The sequence below is a fragment of the Oreochromis niloticus genome, linkage group LG6 (genome assembly GCF_001858045.2).
Source record: "Oreochromis niloticus isolate F11D_XX linkage group LG6, O_niloticus_UMD_NMBU, whole genome shotgun sequence".
Taxonomy (NCBI): Eukaryota; Metazoa; Chordata; class Actinopteri; order Cichliformes; family Cichlidae; genus Oreochromis; species Oreochromis niloticus.
Window position 1 is genome coordinate 26,285,930 of NC_031971.2, and position 23,108 is coordinate 26,309,037.

At 39.4% G+C, this 23,108-nt stretch overlaps 1 protein-coding gene across 1 annotated transcript in view; it reads right to left on the bottom strand.

Moving 5' to 3' along the window:
• The window catches only part of ntn1a (netrin 1a), a 57,996-nt gene that overhangs the window by 4,939 nt on the left and 29,949 nt on the right, over window positions 1-23,108 (bottom strand). The window contains exons 4-6 of the mRNA XM_003447953.5: window positions 14,656-14,805; window positions 12,052-12,105; window positions 3,979-4,053 (exon numbers count right to left, since the gene is read on the bottom strand). Coding sequence (XP_003448001.1) covers window positions 3,979-4,053; window positions 12,052-12,105; window positions 14,656-14,805 — 279 coding nt within the window. The remainder of the gene's footprint in view (window positions 1-3,978; window positions 4,054-12,051; window positions 12,106-14,655; window positions 14,806-23,108) is intronic.

Sequence of the window (23,108 nt, forward strand, 5' to 3'; positions counted from 1 at the left end):
CCGACTGGCATTGCCTTCCCTGCAGCTATGCAGCTAGCATTCCAAAAACACTCTAAACTGTGGCTTTACCTTCTAATTTTAACAGTACTTCCAAGCCAAAGTTTTTCCTTAAACAATTTAGTCTACAGATTGTTTTGGTCAAATCACTATGTCACTGGATATTTATTGAGCTAATCTCCTGCTTGCATGAGATATGCAGACATTTTTATTATTTTAATGAAGGCCTGGATTTTGTTTCAGTTTCCTATATCAGTCTTACCAAAGAGTAATGATGTCACAAAAGAGGGAAAGGGTTAGCCCATGATGCACATTAGGGATTATGTCACAAAATCCAGAGCTCTGACATTTCCAAGGCTGGAAGATCAAACCTCAGTATCCCCAAGTGTTTTAGATTTAAGAAGGTTTTGTTGATTTGCGTTATTGCAGCACAGAAAATCTTGGCATTTGAGTGCATTACAGCATTCTTGCATTGCCTCACCAAGAAAATATTTGATCAATTTTTTTATTTTTTTTCAAAAGGCCTTTACATTCTGACTAAAAGTACATATCAAACTAATAAGACATTGAATAGGTTGCAGAAACACAGTTTTAATTTTTTAAAGAAGGTCAAATATGATGTGTACAAATCTGAATGGTGACAAATCATCTGAAATTGATTGAATAGCAAGTACTGAATTGATAAAAGGAGGTAAGAGACATGTTTAAATTGACACCAATGTGCTATTAATCCCAGTAAAGTAAAAATTGGTAACCTAATTCTCTATATCTCACAGTTTAGATTTTTTCTCTATACCTGGTCAAGCTATCAGATAGAGCCCAGTATGCATTATGTCCATTTACTGACACAGCAGCGTGATTTGTAATGTGATTAGGAGACAGGGTGGGGCTATTAAAGACGTTAGCTGGAAAGATACCTCAGTTATATCACATGATTAATGTACTGATCCTGTCCTGTGAGAGGAGGAGTGAGGGAAAGTGAGAGTGAAGAAGAGGAGGAAAGAGAGCGTGTATCAATATGCATTTTATTGAACCGATCTCTTCCCCCTGTACTTATGAGACCTGTTTCGGAATGAACCATCTTGTCACAAGGTCACCTTCAGCACTTATGGAGCTGAACATCTTGGCAGTATTAAGTGTATACCCCTGTACTCAGGCCAGGTTTTGTATTATTGATTTTGAATCACTGCCTTGGGATTCATTTCATAAAATGGTGAAAATCTAAAACTGCTCCTAAAACCTTTTTCCAGCTCCAACAGTGTAGCTGAATAAAGGTGATTTTTGAAAACATATCTCTATCTGCGTATAATTTTAGTTTCCATTATGCTATTATGTTTCAGTAATGAGTCGTATACTGGTTAAACCGAATCTTTTGTGTTATGCTTGTAGCACAGTAATTGCATGTGCAAGTTATTCTTCTGCGATGTATTAATGTATAAAACTACTATTTGTATAATAGTTTTATTTAGGCCTCGGTGTCATGAGACCCCTAATGACAGTTGGCTGACCTAACAGTGACCTCTGCAGCACCTTGGATATACCAGCTGCCACCATGTACTGTTTGTGTTTGCACAACAGTTACTGTGCACTGTGGACACTGAGATGGTTGAAGTGGCTGCACCAAGGATTTGCTGAGATGAGACATTTCCCTGGGCCTTGCATCCTCCTGTGACTGCTAATGTGCGTCTGCATATCAAATGCAGAAGCTTGTAGTGTCGTTTCCCTACGCAGCATGGGACACAGATCCCTGCTGATCCTTTCAAAACAGTGCAAAGCTATGGCTCCCTGGAGCCAACTTCTGCAGATTTACATTGTGTCTCAGTCAGCTTTGCTAAGCTTGGGTAAATACTGCACAGGGTTCTTGTTCTTGTCCGTAATTAGTCTTAAATATTCCGTTGCTAACTATGGATGGAAATGGATCCTTTAATGTATATTCCCGGCACAAAGCCACCCGGCAGGGAGGAGGTGAATTACACAGAGAAGGACAAAGAACATAACACCACTGCTGAAATCACAGATTAAATTAAATATTTTAACAATGATCTAGCTCTGAAAAATAATTTCAGTTTGTAAAGGAAATTAAAGAAAAAAACAAACATATATTTTGTTGTTGTGCATGAACACATTAAATCTGCATGTGTTTATTCGATTGATTGTACACCATCATAACATGGCAGCCAAAGAGAATCCTTTTGGCTTCATGTTTTGATTAAATCACTCTTAACAGCAGAGTTCCTATCTCAAGATTTAAGAACCTTCTCTGTTCCCTAATTTCCACCCTCTACATAACAAGGTTCTGTATCTACACCCAAAAAGCATTAAAGAGAATCTTTTCATTTGTCTCTTGCTTGGCAGTCTCTCAGCCATCAGTACCAGCACACCTATGAGACATGCCAAATCACTTTTGGAGCCTCTCCTGCTGTCTTGTCTTTGGACATGTACATATTGTAGATAAGGGTACTCCGGATTGTGTTGAGTGATCGTTTCTCCAGCGCGTCATACTGATGCGTCTTTTTATCTCTACATCTCCTCACCCTCAAATGGGTGCTGCCTACTGTTATCACTCAGTTTTAATAGTGGTGTTTTAGCGGTCCAATGCATTCTCATCCAAATACTGCCATTCTGCTAAATTCCACAAAGTAGTAAATTCATTGGCCAGACTTTGTCTTTACACTCATTTCTTTTCTTTTTTTCCCACTTTTTAAAAATTTTTTTATTTAACTAAATTAAATTTCTCAAGGTAAGGGAACAGATTTGTCTCACCATTACCATAATCAAAGGCATTATGGTGCCACTGTTAAAGGACAGTTCGTGCATTTCTAGGACACCAGTCATCTGACAGAATGACAATATTCGACATGCTGGGAATGAAAAGGACCACCGATGTCTCAATGTTTCTTGTGCATCATTATTCCCAAACATATTTCCTCATTTGGTGTTTAATAGTAATAGTGGAGGTATTTACTGGGTTGAGATATGCTTGCTATGACGGCCTTATTATGGCGTACTCATTTAGTTCCCCCTCGTGCCCTACATTTGGGGTGGATAGGTTTTTTACATTTTATTTGTTACACATCTGTGTTAATGTATAAATAAAATACAACAGCACAATAAAAGTATATATTTTTGAATCTTGATTTTAGAAGAAATGCTAACTCGGTTTTGAAATTTCCAGCATTTTCTGCCTTTTGACAAAAAAAAAAAAGAAAATCACGCATGGACTGCAACATATTTGAGAGACGAGGCTTTTCTCACGCCACTAGCAGCAAGTTAGGCACTGGTGGAAGAGGAGGTGTCTATAAGCTGACCCTTTAACTCCTGCAAATCCTAACAGAACAAAGTCCAGGCATGTCCATCAAGCTGCTGAAGTATGCTCCAGGATGCCAGTGCTTGGTTGACTAGTTCAGCAGCCTGACTTCAATCAGGGGAGGGGCCAGAGGGACAGGAAGAGGGGAGAGGTCATATGTCTTATCCACACCTTGAATGGCGTGGCAGACTGATGGTCACAGGAATTCACCAAGAAACACATCAGCTGTGGGGGAAGTGGCCTTTCTTAATGAGGATCTCTTAGAGAGCTCCCACTGTCTGTCATACTGACTTTGCTTTATCCGCTGGGGTCTTATTCGACTGTTCAGAGATAACCCTTCCAACACACACACATCTTCTCCCTCTCTGTCCTTCTGTTTGTCTGCCTCTCTCTTCCTCCTTGAAGATCTGTTGTCTTATGTTTGATCCTGTAGTAAGACATCAGTAAAATGCCTCCCCTGAAAACTATTGCTGCTTCCCAGCAACGTTCTGGGCTGGAATGCATAACACTGAAGGTGTTCTGAATGTAGGAGCAAACAAATGCATACAAAGAAAGACTCTGCAGTAAGTGCAAATTATTTCTACTTAGAGACAGATTGATCTCAAAGTAAAGCAGATGTCTTCATAATGTAAATGTGAGTGGTTAAACAGGCTGTGCGTTGTTTATTTACTCACCGTAATCTTTCTTGCAGTACTTCTTCATGTTGATTTTAAGTTTGCCTTTGGATGCCTTGCAGTACGAGTCACAGTCTGCAAGAATAACAAAGAATCAAATATGATAAGAAGTCATAACGCATCAAAGAATCTCTGCAATTTGGTTGCCAGTATTTATTTTTTCTGTGAATTATAATGTTTGCATTATTTTTTAACAATTTCACTGTTCTTGGAAAACAATATTCTGAATTTAAGATATTTGAAAAAAATAAATACTTGCACCCACAGCAAATTAGCTGATTTTGAATTTTTATTTAATCAGAAAAGAATCGTCCCAGAATTTTCCACTTTGTCCTTTGATTAAAGGAATCACCATGAATTGATCAAAATAAAATAAAAATGTACCTTCTGAAAAAAAAATGACAATTTGCCATGTGAAAAAAAATCTTATAATTAATTAAATCGTTATTAGTTACTATAGTTATACCATACTTAATATGATATTTTAGTAATACCACAATTAATATGGTGGTATTAAATGAATATTAAAATTATTATAATAATTCATGATTTTAGTAGGAAATAGTTATATTTGATATTCATAATTGTTTAAATAAAACATATCTATTTGAGATTAAATGCTTTAAATGCTTCTGTTGATGTTGTTGCATGTAGTAGAATCTGGAAAGCCTAAAGTTGTTCACTGAGTTTCAGGTTTAGGAAGAAAAATGACAAAACAATAAATAAATAAATAAACATTTCTTTATTGTCCAACAGCACAATCTCATCATGTGTGATGGTCTTATAAAAGCACCTGATGGTATCAGCATAGCGTTTTGAGAGATTTAAAAGAAAAAGTGACATGAACCCACTCAGACTGTGGGAATAATTTAGGCCTATGCAGACCACCCGACATTTACTTCATCCCCCACCTCCACCCAAATCTCACCACACTTGTCACCTCAGCCCCCGACCTTCTGAAAAAAAATAGCCCTGGGATCACTTCACGGCCCCACAGAGGACCACGTCAAGCTTTTGCATTTATTGGAGTGTGGATGGGAGGGGGGGGGGGCACGGAAGGTTGGCAGCTATTTGAGGGAGTGGAAGGTGGGGAGGTGGGTCAATGCCACACAAAGGGAGGTCAGGAAGGGAAAATTAGCCATCCATGAAGTGTTAGGCAAAGGACCCTCATTTTGGGGGTGCGTCCATTCTGGAGCCGTGAAGAAATGAATACCTCATGCAGGCAGCGGTGTCATCCAAATCAGCTTATAGCACTCTGCTGAGAGGAAGCTCTCAAACACAAGTATGTATTTACATATTCTTTGAGGCAGATGAGGTGAACATTTGATTTTTCATCCACATCATTCGACGTACACTGTTAAGAAAGATTTTTGGTCAGGAAAATATGAAAATGTATATATTCATGTGCGGTGGGGATCAGGGATATTAGAGTGTTCACTGTGGTTCAATAAAGAAAACAATGAGCCGCATACTGTAAGCACAGTATGGCATACAGCCACAGGGCTGTATTAAAGGTATGCAAATATACAAGGTACGAAATCTCTCCAGGTTAGGAAAATATTTACATCTGTGACTCTACATGTGTGTCCTCCACATCGTCATATTGTGCTGTTGCTATGGTGTTTGTAATTATTGAATGTGCACTGCTTTCACGTTATAGCCTCATTCCTTGTCCAAATAGACCCACGACAGTATGCCAACAGTTTTATGGTTGGCTATAAGCTGACGCAACCTCCACTTGCCTCAGTAATCCAGAAACTATGTTGCTGCTACGACGTAGTGATTGCCCCATGCAGTGCTGTAATGCATCATCTACTTACAGTGCATGCCAAAATAATGTCATGTTAGTGAATAAAATCTGTTTTTTCAGTGTTTTTGCTCTCTCTCTCTCTTTTCAGCCTGCCAACAATATAATAATAATAATGATAATAATAATAATAATAATGATAATAATAATAAATTAAGAGAGACAAGGATGAACAGCATGTTATAGTGGTAAAGAGTGACTGGTGTAGTGGAAGGCAGACTGACACTTTCAGGCAAACTTGATATGAGCAAACATCATTTATGTGACCAAATCTTTAGTCTGTGCTTTTTACTTTCTTATATACTTGAGTTGAATTGAGTTGAATGAGGTTGCCCAGGGAACACCAGGACAAGAAAAAATGCACCCCCCAGCGAAAAAGAGAAGGGGGTGGGAGAATAGATACTGGTAGTGAGCGAAGGGGTGGAGAGGTTGACAAAAAAAGAAAGAAAAAGACAAGGGGGAAATTTAAGGGAGGGGGTGGGAATAACAAGACGCGGTCCAGAAATTTAAGTAAACCCCAAAACCAAAGCTGGTCTCGTGAACTGGTTAGAAAGGGCAAAAAGCTGGTGCTGATGGCAGTAAACAGAGAATGTAACAAAAATAGGAAGAGTACATGAAGAAGGGGAGCCTACATGAGCTGCACCTGATTACCATGTAAATGATCGAAGGGGGAGGGGGGAAAGGTGGGGGGGCTATGGAAAGGAGGCTTTGTTTTCTCATAACCCCCCTCCCTCCGCGATACCATCATGATACTTCTCTTTGATAGCCTTTCGTTCCCCATTAGTGTACCCCTGAGACACAGCTCCAGGCCCCGCTGAGATCACCCCAAGATCCCCATTTAGGGCCAGGCAGTCCCCTACAGTGAGGACAAATGTTCCCTTTGTGAAAGAGTTACAAGCTGGAGAAGTGGAAGCAGTCCCCTAATACTGAGCTAAGATGTGCTTTGGGCAGAGTAGATGTAGTTACTACAGCGCTTTGTTTCCTGCCTTTCAGCACTGAGAAGTGTGTAACTGAGAGGTGGACCTTTGCCCCTTCTATTAAAGTACTGTACGACTCCTTACCCTAATCGTTTTCATTAAAGCTGCTTCGAAACAGAATGCATTAGTGCTCAGTTTTATGTGTTTGGACCGGTACTTTACAGCGCTGCAAACGGGAGCAGTACAAATATCTTCATTACGTTCAGCAACAAATATTCAGAGGACCTTACACTGCTCAGATTTGTAGATCAAAATCTATATGCAGCACTACTCGTCATACTTTCATTGATTTGCTAATGCTGTCATAACAACAGTAAACCAAAGATATTTATTTACTTTTTTTTTTTGGATGCACGGATCAATTTTGAGATTTGAGGATATTTTTGCGCTAATAGTGCATTAATGATCATACTAATAAAATTAAAAATGCTTTCAGGTGGTTGTTTTATTGATTTGGGGGTCGATTTTCCAAGTTGCAATATTAAAAAAAATCTCTTAATGAAAAAATAAAGTAATCATAAGAGGAAATTTCATAGTGATGTCTTTAAGTAAAAAAACGTAAAATAGTATTAGTTAATTTATAAAATATGTTGTATTTTATAACAGATCCTTATAAGCCATTTTCTCAAAAAACTTTTTTTTATTTCCATGCACATACAAGCAGAACACACTAACACCAAACCTTTCAGCTTTATTCCCATATTTATCCTAAAATAGGGGTTTGTTGATATATTATACCAAAAAGCATGGCAAAAATGTAGTCCTTTTTCCTGTGTGTTGACACTGTTTTGAGAATTATGTAGTGATAAAAAGAGTTATCCAAAATATCTTCAGCATGAACCTTCCACTCTAATGTGTCAACAAAATGAAACGAGAATTTTGAACGTGGTTTTATCCAGTGTTTGTGTTTCCGTTATGGGAAAGCATGCAAATTATAGCAAATTTGAACATATAATGTCTCACTTACATATCTAAACATTAAAATACTCAAAAGCTTCTAAATTAAAAAAAATAATTGTCTCTATGTAAGTACTATAGTGAAGTTTCATGGTGATACGTGTCATTTTTAGCTGAAAATTGAGGCCACGGAAGAGTGCTTAATCTTTTTTATTTTCTTTTTTGTGTGGGCTTGAATTTTATGTCTATATATTTAAAAGGAAGAATGCAATTTGGAGCACTCTTATGGAAGAGGTTGGAGTGTGGCTGCAGTTTTCTGTGAGTGCAAGGTGAAGGAAACATTGCACAGATCACCCGTCAAACTATAATGGATTACTAATGTGATCAAAATACATCTTGATATCTCTTTATACTGTGCAGAAACACTGACAACCGGGACCGGGACGTAACAGACATCTAGCTAGAGCTAAAGTAAACAAAAGCAGTGTGGAGAAATAGCATGGTGAAGGTGAAGCTTCTATGCAATGCAAATGAAGCAGTCAGTACTTTACAGTTATACAGAGATGGACTGGAATGCAAACAACTTAACATTCAGCCAAGAAGTCTGTATCATTTGTAGCAGAGTAAATGCCAAAGCGCCTACCTGTCCTTTAGTATATATATAAAATTAAATATTTAAAATGATTAATAATATTAACATTTGGGTCGCAGTGAGAGCTGCTCAGGGAGCTGTGTGATTGCATATACTTGTACAGTATGCACTTCAGCTTTGCAGTTACAGTTGACTTTAAAACTATGCAAAGCTGTTGAATGTTTCAAAATATCACCACTAAACTAATTAGATCTTGACACACTCTTAATGTTTAAATGCAAGCGAACATGTGTGAACATGACCACAGAGGCAAGGGGCATCAAAGGTAGAAGCACAGTGAGACAAGAAGGTGTAAATGATGGCCCGGGAGGAGGGCTTTCTCCCTGAAGCAGACTGATTGAGAAACAAATTGCAGCAAATAAAGCACGTAATTAGATTTCAGAGCCCAGTGTGCTGCCATGCAATGCGCTCCATTGTTCTGTGCCGGGCTGCTTACATTAGAGCTGTGAGTTTGGATCCCGTCCAGCAAAGAAAGACAGAGTAAAAAAGGGAAAGAAAGAAAAGGAGCCCCCTCCTACTTTTTCCCTCATTGTATTGTCAGTGAGTAAAGGATGGTTTGCTTTCAGCCACCAACAGGGAGAGAAGAGAGGCTATTAGAATTCTTGACCCGATTTGAGATTTTATTTTGGGTGGCGTGCAATCAATTCCGATGAGCTGGGGCATCGCCCATTACTGTAACTGCTCCGTTTTAAATCAGCATGGAGTCCTGTAGGGTTTCTCTCAAAGCTTAGCTGGGGGGAAATAAATATGGCAAGAATTTAATGTCATAAAGCAGGAAATAAATTGCAGATAAAAGTTTAACAATGATTTGATAATGTGTGCTTCTGTTTTGGCTCTTTTTACTTGTATTTATTCTCTCTCTCTCTCTATCCCACGTTGACACGGCCGTAAAGCACGCTGGACTCGACTCGTACTCAACAGGGTGTGTAAAGCAAGACTCATGTTCAAAAAATCCGAGGAGGGGTTCGCCACAGATCCTGATCACTTCCAGCTTCAGACACGTCACACACACATACAGTATGTAGGGCTGAACCTTGTTATGCTTATAAGTATCATCATGGTCACTCCAATTCTCCTTCTCCTCATCATCATTAGTTACTTTCACATCCTGTGTATTCTGACGGGCCAGGGCGGCCATCGCAGGTCATATGCAGTTAATCTCCTCCACATTTCGTTGCTGTGCAGACATCTCTGTCGTGACCCGTGGGAGTGGCGACTCACGCCATCCATGACCTACCAGCACAATGTGTGTTTTGTCTGCGCTGCACCATCGGAGGTATTCTCCATGCATTCCAACCCTCCGTGTGGTCAGAAAGGGGGGAGAGCCCTACTGCAGGAGACAAATTAATATCCACTCCATCTTCCCTCATAACCTCCATTCACACCCTCTGCCTCCCGGCAAGCTCCACTCCCCGACTTCAAGCAAGGCGCAACGAGACACCTGCCTCATAGCTGTCAGCCCGACACCTCATACTCAACACCTCATCCAGTTTTTTTCATATTTATTTCTAAATTAACTTTCCATGTTTCTTAACTCATGCTCAAATCTTTGTCTTCAGAATCTCAATTTTTCACACACTCCACTTACATTTACTTTTTTCTCGTTTTCTTCATTTTCCAAACTTTTTGCAAGTAATCCACCATTTCTCACTTTTGTTCCTCTTCTTCTGTTCCTTGTATACATTTTCTTATATGCTTTTAATAAAAAAGTAATAAATGGTAATTACATTTAATTTAATTGTGTAATTTTAATTTAATGTGGGTAAAGTGCAAACGGCTTCGCTCTCATGTCTTTTTTGATCTGATTGCCCCCCCCCCGAGTACGTTGGGCACAACAAAAGGCATAATGCATTTCAAAAAGCTTTAAAAAAGTTGGAATACTCTTTCTCCTGCTGCTAACTAATAATAATGATGCTGATAATAATCATAATCACTTTTTTTAGTATGCAGTACTGTGCAGAAAAAACAAAACTGTTGAATACTGCATACAAGCCACATCTGTTTGCAATCACAAAGTGATATCATAGCTGCAGGAATACCAGGTTGAGCAGAGGTGGGTTTGCTGTGTGACCCTATGAAGAGGCTCGGGGATAATGCATGCATCCTCTGGGCCTCAAGACCGGTCGGGCTAGATGACCCATCGCTATTCATGCTTCTGACATGGCCAAGAGATGTCCGTCACCTTACAGTCTGCTTGATTTTAGCCTCAAGATCGAACAGATTGCCTATCACACTATCTCCATCAAAAGGCATGATTTATACAGTTAGTGGAAACGATAAATATGCACAAAATATGCTAAAGTGTATTTTCTTTCCTGTGTTGTCACATTGAATTAGCATTTTTTTAAGTTAACAAAATAAATATATAAAAGTAAAAATCCCTCAGAATATGTCCTACACCCCTAAAGTAGACAGATTCCTGACAAGGGGCGCCCAGAGAAACTCCAGATATTGTAGCTCTGCACCACCCACAGTGTTATGTGAAGACAAAGCGTGAAACAGAGGGAGACGAAGGAGGTGGAGGAGAGTGAAAAGAGACTGAAAGAGAAAAGAAAAGAGGTGGCGGAGGGTTGGACAACAGCGATAGCTGGACTGTGCTGTCAGTCAAAGCTGTTCAGGGAAGATTTGAAACCTCAGAGCACCAAACAGCTGCAGAAAGCTCTTATGCACACACACACTCGCTTACAGACATGTATATATGTTGGGCCTCTTCCATCTTGATTTGAGAGGGAGAAAAAAAAAAACATGGCACGAGCCAGATCAACTTTTTCCACTGTGTGTGAAAGAAAACGTGGTACTGATTCGAACAGTGTCCGTACAGTCGCTGCACGTCTCTTTAGCAAGTAGAAAATGTGGGTTTTTCCACTTTTCTGTTTCAGATTTGCAGCGTTTATGCCATTTCCTGGGTAACTAATTGAGCCTGCCACAACCTCAAGTAGTGACATATCACCAGAAATGTAACCACTTGATAAGCTGACAGTTTACTCTAGAATCTCTAAATTTGAGCACTAATATTCATTCTTATATCAGTTACATAGTTATATTTCCCATTATTTTATCTATTCTAATAACTGTTATATACAGTTACCAACACTTATATACAGTTTATAAACAAAACTGCATTGAAAGTAGTAGCAGTGTCTGATATTCCATGCCTTATCCTGGGCTTATGTTCCCTAATTAAAGATTGGACAGCAAACCAAATGTTACAGAACTGTTTTAAACAGAAGAATACCAATACATCCTTTGCTAAGTTACAAAATCCAGATCCCTCCATCACTCCTCCTCTTACTACACTGCATCAGAGAGGAAAGAGTGGGAAAGAGGGAGCTGGGAGAGATGAAATCAAATCAAACAAACTACCGGAGCCCAATGCTGTGCGCTCAACCAACACCCCACTGTGCCGCAGTTAGACTGATTAATTGTGAAAGTGTGAGAGATTAAAGGAGGCACATCCCAGGGCTGCGGCTAATGGATTTAATATTCATGAACCCCCCAGTAATAAGGAGGGGAAAGGCAAGTGGGATCCAATTTATCCTGCACACTGTTTTTACACTTGTGGAAAAATATGAGAGGATGAGGAACTAAACTGGTTAAAAACCTCATACTGAATACATTTATCCTCCCACGGCATTTTCCTCGTTTCCTCTCGAGGACAAATGTGCTTTTACACAGATTTATAGCAACATATAGATAAATATGTAAAAGAGATTAAATGTTTTACTCTCAGCTGTGCTTACCTGATGGCTCCTCCGTGCTGCTGGATGGGGTTGTAGGAGGTGTGACTGGAATCTCTATTCCCAGAGAAAACATGACAGAGACACAAAGAAAGATCAGTTTCATTATTATGTGTATCTGCATGTACTTATGTTGCTGTGTGGACATGAGGAGGTTGTTACAGGATGTAAATGGGCACATTTATTACAGAAGGATGAAAATGTGTCACTGTTAGAGCCAGAAACTTAAACCTCTCTGATCTATTCTGGCAAGGTTTCGGTGTTAATGTTATAGAAGAAAATTTAGTAAATAAATTCCTGACGGGGCGTCTGGAAGATATCCTGATGGCAATGAACTGCGTCTTGGTGACGCAGGAGTTGAGTCTGAACTTGCTGCATGTTTTTCCTCGTCTTAAGTGCAGCTTAGAGACCTATACTGTGGCCCTGAGAGGCCAAACGGGCTGCAACTTAAGAAAACACCAGCAATAAGAAAAACGCTACAAAAGCACACAAAACACAACGGAAATAGAAAAAACGAAAACGGAAATGGGAAAAAAAGAAAACAGAAATAGGAAAAATGAAAACAGAAATAGGAAAAAACATATTTCCAAAAGCACAAGGGAAGAGTTTCTGGGGAGACAATAACCTGACGGACCAGTTGCAGGAACCCAAAACACGGTAGGTGTGTTTTATCATGATTCCTATAATACTGATGACGGATTTTTAGGCTAATAGTTAGGCTAACACACTTACCTCTCATCTTTTCTTTCCTCACAAAACCGATAGATCCTCCACTTCTTATAAGTGTCTCCCAGCGCAATTCTTAGCATGTTTTGGTTCCGGCATCTGGTCCATCAGGTTATTGTCTCCCCAGAAACACTTCCCTTGTGCTTTTGGAAATCTGTTTTTTCCTATTTTCTGTTTTCGTTTTTCCTATTTCTGTTTTCTTTTTTCCTATTTCCATTGTCGTTTTTCCTATTTCTGTTTTCTTTTTTCCTATTTCCGTTGTCGTTTTTCCTATTTCCGTTGTGCTTTGTGTGCTTTTGCAGCATTTTTCTTATTGCTGGTGTTTTCTTAAGTTGCAGTCCATTTGGCCTCTCAGGGCCACCGTAGGACCTATTTATTGTGTATCCTTTGTTGTAAGTTCGGATTCTGGCTTTTATATAAAAGCTTTAAATGTTATGTCATCTACCTGCTGGCTCCTTCAACATAAACAGGTCTTCCAGTTCAAGCCTCTTGTCCAGTATAGACTGAAGATCTAAAAGTCTTGATTAGCAGGCTTGATTTTTAAGGCTTTTTAAATTCATAATAAACAGTTTTTACTGATATGCATGATCAAGTTTAGTTTTTATCGTCTGGTCCCAGTGATAAACAACAAACAGCTTCAATATCCTTCAATATCTGCAATATTGCAACCCAGTATCACAGCAAAACATGTAATAGACACGCCAGTCCACTGTGTACATCTCACACTTTGCTTCTGCCAAAACGCAAAAAGCATTACTAGGTGCAAAAATTGCACTATCAGCAGGGGGAGATAATATATTTAAAGCCACGAATGTGGTATACTTTCTAGAATCAACTAAGCTTGGTGGCTAATACGTATATACATTTAAATGTATTAATATTAAATGTCTGTTTCAACGGTTTCCCGTTGCACTGAGAAGAGAAAGGGCTCAATCAAAAAGGTTTTTATCAATTATTCAGGTAGACTATGAGGAAAGAAGGAAAAGTGACATGCAAAGAAAGACCCTGATACACTGAGGGAAGTGGTGTGGTGATTTCAGCAGTGCAGTGAAGAGTGTATCGGGAGACAAAGAAAGAATCGTCTTTAGGTTAATTAAAATGAGATTTTCTCAACTTACACAGGCAAAAACCTGCTTTCTAAATGTATGTTTCATCTGCATGCTTGTACTGGAGGTCCATTTGCTGATGCTGATCAGCTTACATGAGTGCACATCTGCATTATATGATATTGAAACGATAGGTCTAATTCTAATAACTCACTTGTATAATTTTAAACTGACAACAGTGGAAAGTAATATAAACTCAAACTCATAAACACATGTATTGAACATTAAACTGGATGAGCAGAAAATGTTTTGCTTAAAATGAGAGAGCCAATTCATTGAGAGAGTCCATTCATTTTTCTTATGCTGGATACTGGGAGCCCCTCCCTCTCTTATCCTGTCTTGAGGTACAGACCTTCTCTCATGCGATTTCATATATTTTGATCTTTTTGTCTTCATTACAATGGAATGGCTTATAAATAATAAATTTAAAGGTTGTACACTTTAGTCATCCCATGAGAGATTGTTGTAGCTTAGAAAAGCTGATACAGCTCTTGGTCTTTATTCAGATTAATGGAGCCAACAAGTGTGTGCAGCTATAACCTTGAGGTTCACTTTTAATGGTGTGTTTTTTTAAACTAGGAAAATTCTGGATCTAAAAAAAGAAGTTGAGAAGCACTCTTCTGAAGAAAAGTGTGAGACAGTGCACGGTGGGTTTGTATCACATGTTTGTGTGTGCTCTTTGAATATGTACATATGCCTGTCATCACACCTGACCTTTTGCCAGGCCATGTTGTGCTACAGTGAGGCAGATGTGGTAAAGACTGGTTCCACGTACTTATGCAGGGGGCAATGGGCGAGCGGCTCTGCTGGTAGCCTTTAGCACAGCGGTTGCACGTGATACCAGTCACGCCGTCTTTACAGGGACATTGTCCTGTGGTTTGGTTACAGGTTTTGCCAGCAGCACCCACGGGATGGCAATCACATGCTGTGAGGAAACAGAGGAAGAAAGAGAGGCACAGTGAGTGGTCACACACACACACACACACATGTGGGGAAACACAAACATATACTATATCTATAGAGAGTGCAGGTGGGTACACAGCAGCAGTGTGTCAACAACAATAGAGTGGTGAGAGACAGGTGGAGGCGTGCATAGAGAGACAGAACTTACACAGGTCCAACGTGGACCCAACCGAGTTGAATCGTGAGTGAAAGAGCAACACATCCTTCAAGTCTACAGACATTTCCTGACATTTGGGCACTCTGTGTATTGTAGCCATCATTTAAATGCCGCCCTAACACATTACCAGAATCATCTCGGATCACAGATATGTCTGTTTATATATGTACCTCTGCAAGTGAGTGAGGCTATTTGAAATTGGCACGTGAATTTCTTTGAGCTGGCGACTGCGCGTGAAGTGAAGAGAAAAGTTTGTGCATGTTTACCAAATGATAAAATAATGGAGGATAATCCTAATTGCCTGTTTCTGATTATTCTCAGGCTTTGAACGTGAGCCTAAAATGTCTGTCATACTTCCTCCCAAACTGGGGGGTCTATCGAACACATATGCTTCAGGAATGTAATCATTTTCCAAATGCCCCCCCCTCCTAATCCAAACCCTTAATTTATTTCACAGCCAAACCCGTCATGTTTGGTGTTGAGTAATAGTTGTCTTAGAGGGGTTATTTTGTGTTTTCATCTGCTTTTGGTCTAAATAGTAGTGATTCTGACATGGAGGGGGAGTTAAGAGAATTAATAGGTCTTTTATACTGCAATTCTTGACAAGCTAATCCAGACCAGAACACATTTCCTAATCTATCACCATTTTCACATTTTTACTTGAAACGCCTGCAAAGCCAAAAACACAGTTTGTCAACAAACTCACAGCGCCATATTCCTCAGTGTGGAAAGATTAGATTTTCTGCTTATTTCCTGGAAACCTCGCTGCACTATCTCTCCGAGTCGGGCCAACTCCGCTCACTCATTTCCCTTCCCTTAAGATTTTTTTTTCCCCGACTGTGTCAAATGTCACTGTTAAAAATCTTCACAGGTGCAGGTTTAATGTGTGGATGTATGAAAAGATTGAATTGTGTGGTGTCAGTTAGAATGCAGTGAGTTCTTGTGATTTCTTTGTCTTTACTTTGATCGTGAGCAGCGATGTGGTTTTTATTTACAGAGAGGCTCTATACCCGACGAGCTCTCAGGGAGATCTACGTTACCATTGTTCTTGGGAAAAACACTGCTCTAAAGCATTAATGTAACTGTAAAAGTTCTCTTTATAACTGACTTCTGACTCTTGGAAATAACATAATTGTTGATTTGTGAGATATTCCAAAAAATGAGCCACACAACTACAAGACAACTCTGTTCTCCAGGTGAAGTAAGTGTTTTTGTGATAAGGTCTATGTGTCAGTGGGGTGCCTCCTCTCTTCTCTGTATCACACTCTCTTTTATCTCTGTTGCTTGTTTCCTGTGTTCCAGCTTCTGTGCTGCTCTTATCTGTTTTTGGTGTGTGTGCATGCATGTGTGTTTGTGTGTTGTGTGAGAGCGAGAGAGAGCTAGAAAGCGTACTTGGACTGTTGAGCCTTCTTATCAGACTCAGAAAGCCCCCCTCATTGTGTGTGTACCCATTAGTACCTTTATCAGACCAATCTGTCACTGCTTTCATTGCTTAGCTGAACAATACACACACGCATAGACCCAAACACATGGTTTCAGGAAGCCCAATAAACACTGTGCAGGCTGCTCCGGCACGTCTTCATGCCTCTAAATTTACGAGAACGTCAGAGGAGTCCGATGCAGAGGAGGGCAAAGCGAGTTTCTGCTTGGAGCTTCAGAGAGCTCAGGTTATGCTTTTAAGAGCGTGTGCCCATAATTTCAGCTCAGAGCCTCAAGCCTGCTAGTAAATCAAGGTGCACGGCACATGGTGTACAGGTGGCAAACGCTCAGCCTCCTCCTCGTTCTCCTCCACATCTGGTCTTCTTCATCAGCTCGAGAGCTGACTGACTCGCTATCCTGTCCAGTGACAAATTGTCTGACTCAGTGACACACCTGTTGACTAGAAGACTGACTAACTCCAGAGGTGCAAGTGAGAGTTTCTGGTTTAAGTGTGTGTCCACTTAAACGGTTAAGTGGCCTTGTGCTGTGCTTCAGGGATACTCCAGATGGCTTGGGGAGATATGGGGACCAGAGGGCAAGAGGCCCTTCTTTCTCAACGCTTCCAAGAAAGAAAACCTGAGAGACATCTAAAATAAGACCTGGATTATGTTTATAAGAGAACCTGCGACCTTTTTCTAATGACAGAAAACCTGTAACCTGGGGGGTTGGTTATGCATTACTGTCATGTGTCTAGATGAAAAAGGAATTCCTGACACTAAAGGGAGCCTTTGCCGCTGGGAGTTGCATTTTAAAGAATGAAAAACGTCCGCAGTTAATGAGGAGGGAAGAAGACTTTTTCAAAGGCAAGTGGTCGGGCCCAAGTCTGAGATTGCACAATGCGAGAATTTTGAGTTCTGCCTATCGTTTACCATAAAGCTGGTGTTTGAAGTCTGAACTCCACTCCCTCATTGGTTTGTGCACACTGTGCCAGTAAGAATAATTTGTTGGCCCTGGATTAAAGCCAAGCTTCCCGAGTCTGTGTTCTATTATAATTAGGTTTCTGCTCCTCCACAAGTATTTTTGGAGAGCAAAAGAAAGATGTGTGTTATTCAGTTGTTTTACTATAAACAGCTTTCTAAATGGCATGCGTACCTAATAGAGGGTGCATTCTTGCTTCTTGTATTTTTTAGTGTTTTATTGAGGAGAATAATAGGGCTGCAATGGCCCGAGGAGTCATGTTTTGGCCACCGCGAGAGCCGAAAATGTTTTTCAAGAGCTTATTTTGTGAATGATGTTTAATGCGCAACACATTAAACACATGTGTGTTCTGCTAATTGATATCAGCACACCCCTGTAAAGAATAAAAAAATTAAAAAATTTAAAAGTTAAAAGCGAAGTAATGAAAAGCAATATTTTTCAAAACCCTCGTAGAAAACATTTTTTTGTGTGGTCAATGAGAAAAAATTCAACTGTATCAATCGAAGACATATGCGAAGGAAGGAGGGTTGAAGCGTGCTATTCTGATTGAAACAGACTATCCCTCCGTCAAAGCCTAATTGTCCCCTGTATGCAGAATATGTTCCTCATCATCCAACTGACCAATGTAATTACATGATGGTTGATGTTCACATTTGAAGGCTCTGAAGGTTTGAACTTAATCCATCCATCGCAGAACCAGTGCCAAGCTTGAGATTAATGTTAGTACATTTTTTGATGTTCTATGAGGAGAACTAATCAAGAGCAGGTCTTTTTTATTTGTTGTGGACTTCTCTTGTATTTTTTAGATATTGTAGTATTTAGCCTACAGAGCGAAGCTTGTGAACTAGATTGGACAGTTCACTCTGTGCTTGAAAAACATAAGGCATGCCTTACTCGCCAAACACTGTATTGCTAAACACACCGGCAAGCTGGTGTATGTTAAATGCCAAATTTCCATGGTAGCAAGGCATTGCTGCTAGCTATTTTGAACCCTCCACCCTCCACAACTCACCTATAGGCTACACATTATTCCCCAGGTTCTCTATATGACATATTTTGAGAGTAGTGAAGCACTCAGAGCCTGGAAGCCAAATTGTAACCATATTCTGCTACTGTATAACATAATTTTAAAAGATAGGACTAACTTTTGAAATAAGTATCAAAGTCATAAATTAAAAAAATGGATCAGCTACTTAAACTTTACATATTGCTGTGGAGTTTTATGTATTATCTTTATTACGTGTCGAAAGCATCGAAGACCACACAGACTGCTGCTTCTTGTCGTCTTTTCAAATCTGATCATCATCCCTTTAAGCTAAACTGAAATACACTCAGTGTGTGTTATTTAGAGGCATCAAAGGGTTAAAGATACAAACAAGAGCTGATTGAAAATCCTTCTGAGTTTACACTCTTTCTCAATGAGGGGTAAAGTAATAAATTTCAGCCTGTGTATGTGGCCACCGGGCAGGGCTAACTTTGTAATAGATGTGCCTCTGCCGCTTTTTTTCACTCCTGATGACCTCCTATGGAAACGGGCTGCTTTCTGAGAGGATTGTGTTACACATATAAAAGCAAACTGGAGTTCTCCTCGACATGCCCGCGCTCCTGCAGCACTCATTCTCTTCCAAAAGCCACACGGCAAAGGGCTCTCTCTCTTTGAGTTCAATAAATAACCAGAGCGCTTAATTGCTGTCACTTCGGTGCAGAGCCTACGCTGCTTGAGGAGCAGACAGAAATTAGTTCTGCGGTTTGAGTTCCATTGAATTATCTTGAGTTATGATGTGGTAAACCTGAGAGAATTTGGCAGGGCAGAACTTTGAAAGCATACGAAGGTGTCTGAGAGAGGGGAAAAAAGCGGTGTGCGGTAACTTTGCAAAGTTCATTAGCAAAGAGAGAGCGACAGACAAAGAGAGCATGTAACACAGTGACACATATCTTTAAAGTCTTCATCGGTAAGTTTCCAAATATAGTTTGAAAAAAAAAATGTTTTAATTGGCAAAAGAACGAGTTCATGCTTTGTATCGTTTATCAGCTTGGGGTAATTACCACAGATCCCCTTATTATAAGTCTAATTTGATGTAACCGAATACCTCGGTAGAACTTGGACAGTGTTTGCTTGTAATTACACCGTGCTGGGAGAGGTGGGAGGTGCATAAACCCTGGCAAATTTCATGGATCAAATTGAACAAAACCGTTTGGGTAAGCTGACGATTTTATAAACAATGATGAAATCTGTTTATACGTCACTTCGGTGAGAGGCAGCGGTGTACGTGAAGGAGTCGAGAAGAAATCAATCCCTAGTGTGGGTGAGATGATTTAGTGTTCACTAGTTTCAGAACACTGATGTAATGAGTATATGACATGACTCCACTCCTGCTATGAGCCTCTGGGACTGTCATTATCCTGTAACAATAACATTATTATAGATCATATGATTTAATTGTTCAGCGGTTTCGCAGACTTCATTTATCACAGTGTTGGGTTTTGCATGAAATAAGTGCGTGCATGACAACACTAATGCTGATTTGACTGGTAATGAATATAAATAATAATAATTCCATGATCAGTTAATCTTTTAATGACTTTTTTCAATTAATCATTCATAATTAAGATATAAATAAAACTGAATGGAATTAAAGTGCTTTTTGAAATGCCAATAAAGTGAAAAATGTTCTTTCCATCATTCTTAGTTTGGAAGGAGGTTGCAGACTGCTTGCTTTGTTTCAAAATACAAAGATATTCAATTACAAACCCAACTCCAAAAATGTTGGGATGCTGTGTAAAGTGTAAATAAAATAAAATAAAATAAAAAAACAACAGAATGTTTTGACTTGCAATGATCATTGTTCAAACCGTGACATTTTACTGAAAAATATCGACTCATTTTGAATTTAATGGTACATCTCGAAAAGTTGGGACTGGGAACAAAAGTAAGGTGTTCTTTTTTTTTTAGGAAGAAACAGATGGAGGAACATTTTGCAACTAATTAGGTCAACTGGTCTGTAACATGACGAGAGGACTTAAATAGACAAAGTTTGCCAGACCACAAAAAACTTTTGGAACAATTTCAAAATAATGTTTCTCAATGCAAACTTGTGAAGCTTCTGAATAACTCATCATCTACAGTACATAAATAATATCCTCAAAAGACTCGGAAAAGTTGGAGAAATCTCATGTGCATAAGGGACAGACCTGGAAACCTAAATCTGATGTTTTAAATTTGAAATTTTTATTTGGAAAAAATGGGCACAGCATCCTCTGTTGGGACCATCCAGCTTGTTAGCGATGCTTGCGTTAAAAAGCCTGCATCCCTGTCAGTACAGGAATGCATTAGTGCCCACAGAACTGGCAGTCTGCACATCTGGAAAGGCATGTACTGGTTTGTACTGGTTTTAAAGAAACATATTCTCCCATCCAGATGACAACTTTTTCAGAAAAGGCCTCGCATATATCAGCAACACATTGCTAAATCGTATACTGCCTGTATTACAACAGCACGGCTTCATAGCAGAAGAGTCCAGTTGCTGAACAGATCGGCCTGCAGTCCGGCTCTTCCACCAACTGAAAACATTTTATGCATCATGAAGCAGAAAACACAACCAAGACTGTTGACCTGGCAGAAAGTAAATTTTCTCAGTATTTAAATTTGATACATTTTCAATTTTGTAAATACAATCTGGGTTCTAATATTATTATATTTTACAAAGTATTCCAACTCTTTTGGAATTGAGGTTATGCATTAAAATCAAAAGCAGGAAATTTTTTGACAAACTGAGAACAGCGTCTCACATTTCATCTTCTGTTATTACAACTGATTTAGTTCATTCATTTATTTAATATAGAATTTAAATATAAAAGGGTTTCTAATGGACAGTTAAACAGCAAGAGAAGGTGCACAGAGTCTATAGAAGCAGAAGACACAGGTGAAGATGGGGGGAGCAGAGTTTCTCTTACGCTCTGAATCCGAATCACTAGTTATCAGGAAAGCTTTACTCGGGCACAGAATGCAGAGCCAGCCCCACATACCCAGATGCACATACTACACATCACTTTACTGCAGATGTCAGAGGTCCACACTACGTGCATTTTTCACAGCTTTTGACTCACTGTTTTGACTTAACTTCATGACTCATTTATCCAAAGTTTCGCAACATCAAATTAGTCATCATTGTATGAGAACACATTTCCACATCAGTGAAAACAGATTATTTTTTTCTCTTTCAGCTAAACCACTTTCTATTGATGGTAAAAAAAAAAAAAAAAACCCAACCTTTTATTGTAACATTAACCGGGGATTTTTTTTAATACTCATATTATATTGCTTTAACTTTACCAGAATGGTAACTACAACATAATTTTCGTGCTTTATCCTTTTTTTTCAGCCAAACACTTGTTTTTGTTTTCAGGATTTCTCATATAAGTGGCATCTGAGCACATGGAGAAATCACCAGTGCAAGAAATTAAAAAGTAATAAAAGTCATCTGTAATCATATGAAACATTGAATAAATTGATATAGTTTATGGTTTTAGAAAATATGGTAAAATAGGAAAGTAGTATTAGCTACTATTTGTAGCTAATACTGCGTCTACTATAAATTATAAGTGTGGGTTTACATTTTATATTTGCACAGCAGGACTATGAGGAGCCTAGTTTTCCAGTGTGAGGAACTAGCACCAACGAATGTGAGTTATGAGATGCTGAAAGAATCCAGTCTTAGACACACGAGAAGAGATGTAAAAACAACAAAAAAAGAGGTGAAATCTCCCAAATAAGCCAGCCTGGTAGACACAGCAGCAGATAGGGGTTAAACGACACAAAACGTCCTGTCGTGATGAATGCGTGTTTGCATTCCTGGCCGACCGGAGAATGGGCCCGAAGCCATGGAAGGTGTTAAAATCACTTGAGGAATATTGGTCATGAGTGACTCGAGGCGGGGAATTACTTCCAGCATTTCTAGAGGCCTTTGTTATTAATTTGTCTTTGCGCGGGGAAGAAAATGTGCTCGATGCGGTTGCTGAATGACAGGAATTTAATGTGACTGAGTGAAACATCTGTGACGTTCTTTTGCATTAGGTCAGTAAATGTTTTTGTTGCAGCAGCATGAAGCATGTCAACACGGAAAAGTGCACGTTCTCCAAGGTTTTATGGTCAATACTGAGAAACGAGCAGACGCTGAGGACAAATATCTTTCATCAGTGGTGTCGTTTGTATTCGTAATGAGCGCAGCTGACTCCAACACAACTTTACACGCCATTGTTTCATCTCAGCATGTTTTTTAAAGATGTTTGATGCTTTATAGACATGCTCCCTCTTAAACTAACAAATGGGTGGTTACTTTTTTTTTAATTCCTGTTGAATGATATAAGAAAACTGTGGCTCAAACTGTCAGCACACAGATAGATAGCGCTTCCTTCGCTCTCTTTCAGAGCGCTCTGAAACCCTCCAACAGGTTTGCTTGTATTTCAGTGTATAAGCGTAGATGCTTTATCCATACAGAGTAAATCTGAGGTGACTCTGGGCCTGTTTGCACAGGGATTCAGTTCCTGTTATCTTTCCCTGGAGCTATAGCAGAAGTGAGAAAACATACTCTCTCTCTTTTCAGTCACCGTCACTTCTTCCTCCGCCTCCACCACCTCTCTGTCTTTGACCCTTATTAGCTACGGTGAGGGCCGATGGCATGCGATTCATCCAGCAGTGAGTAGTGAGCACA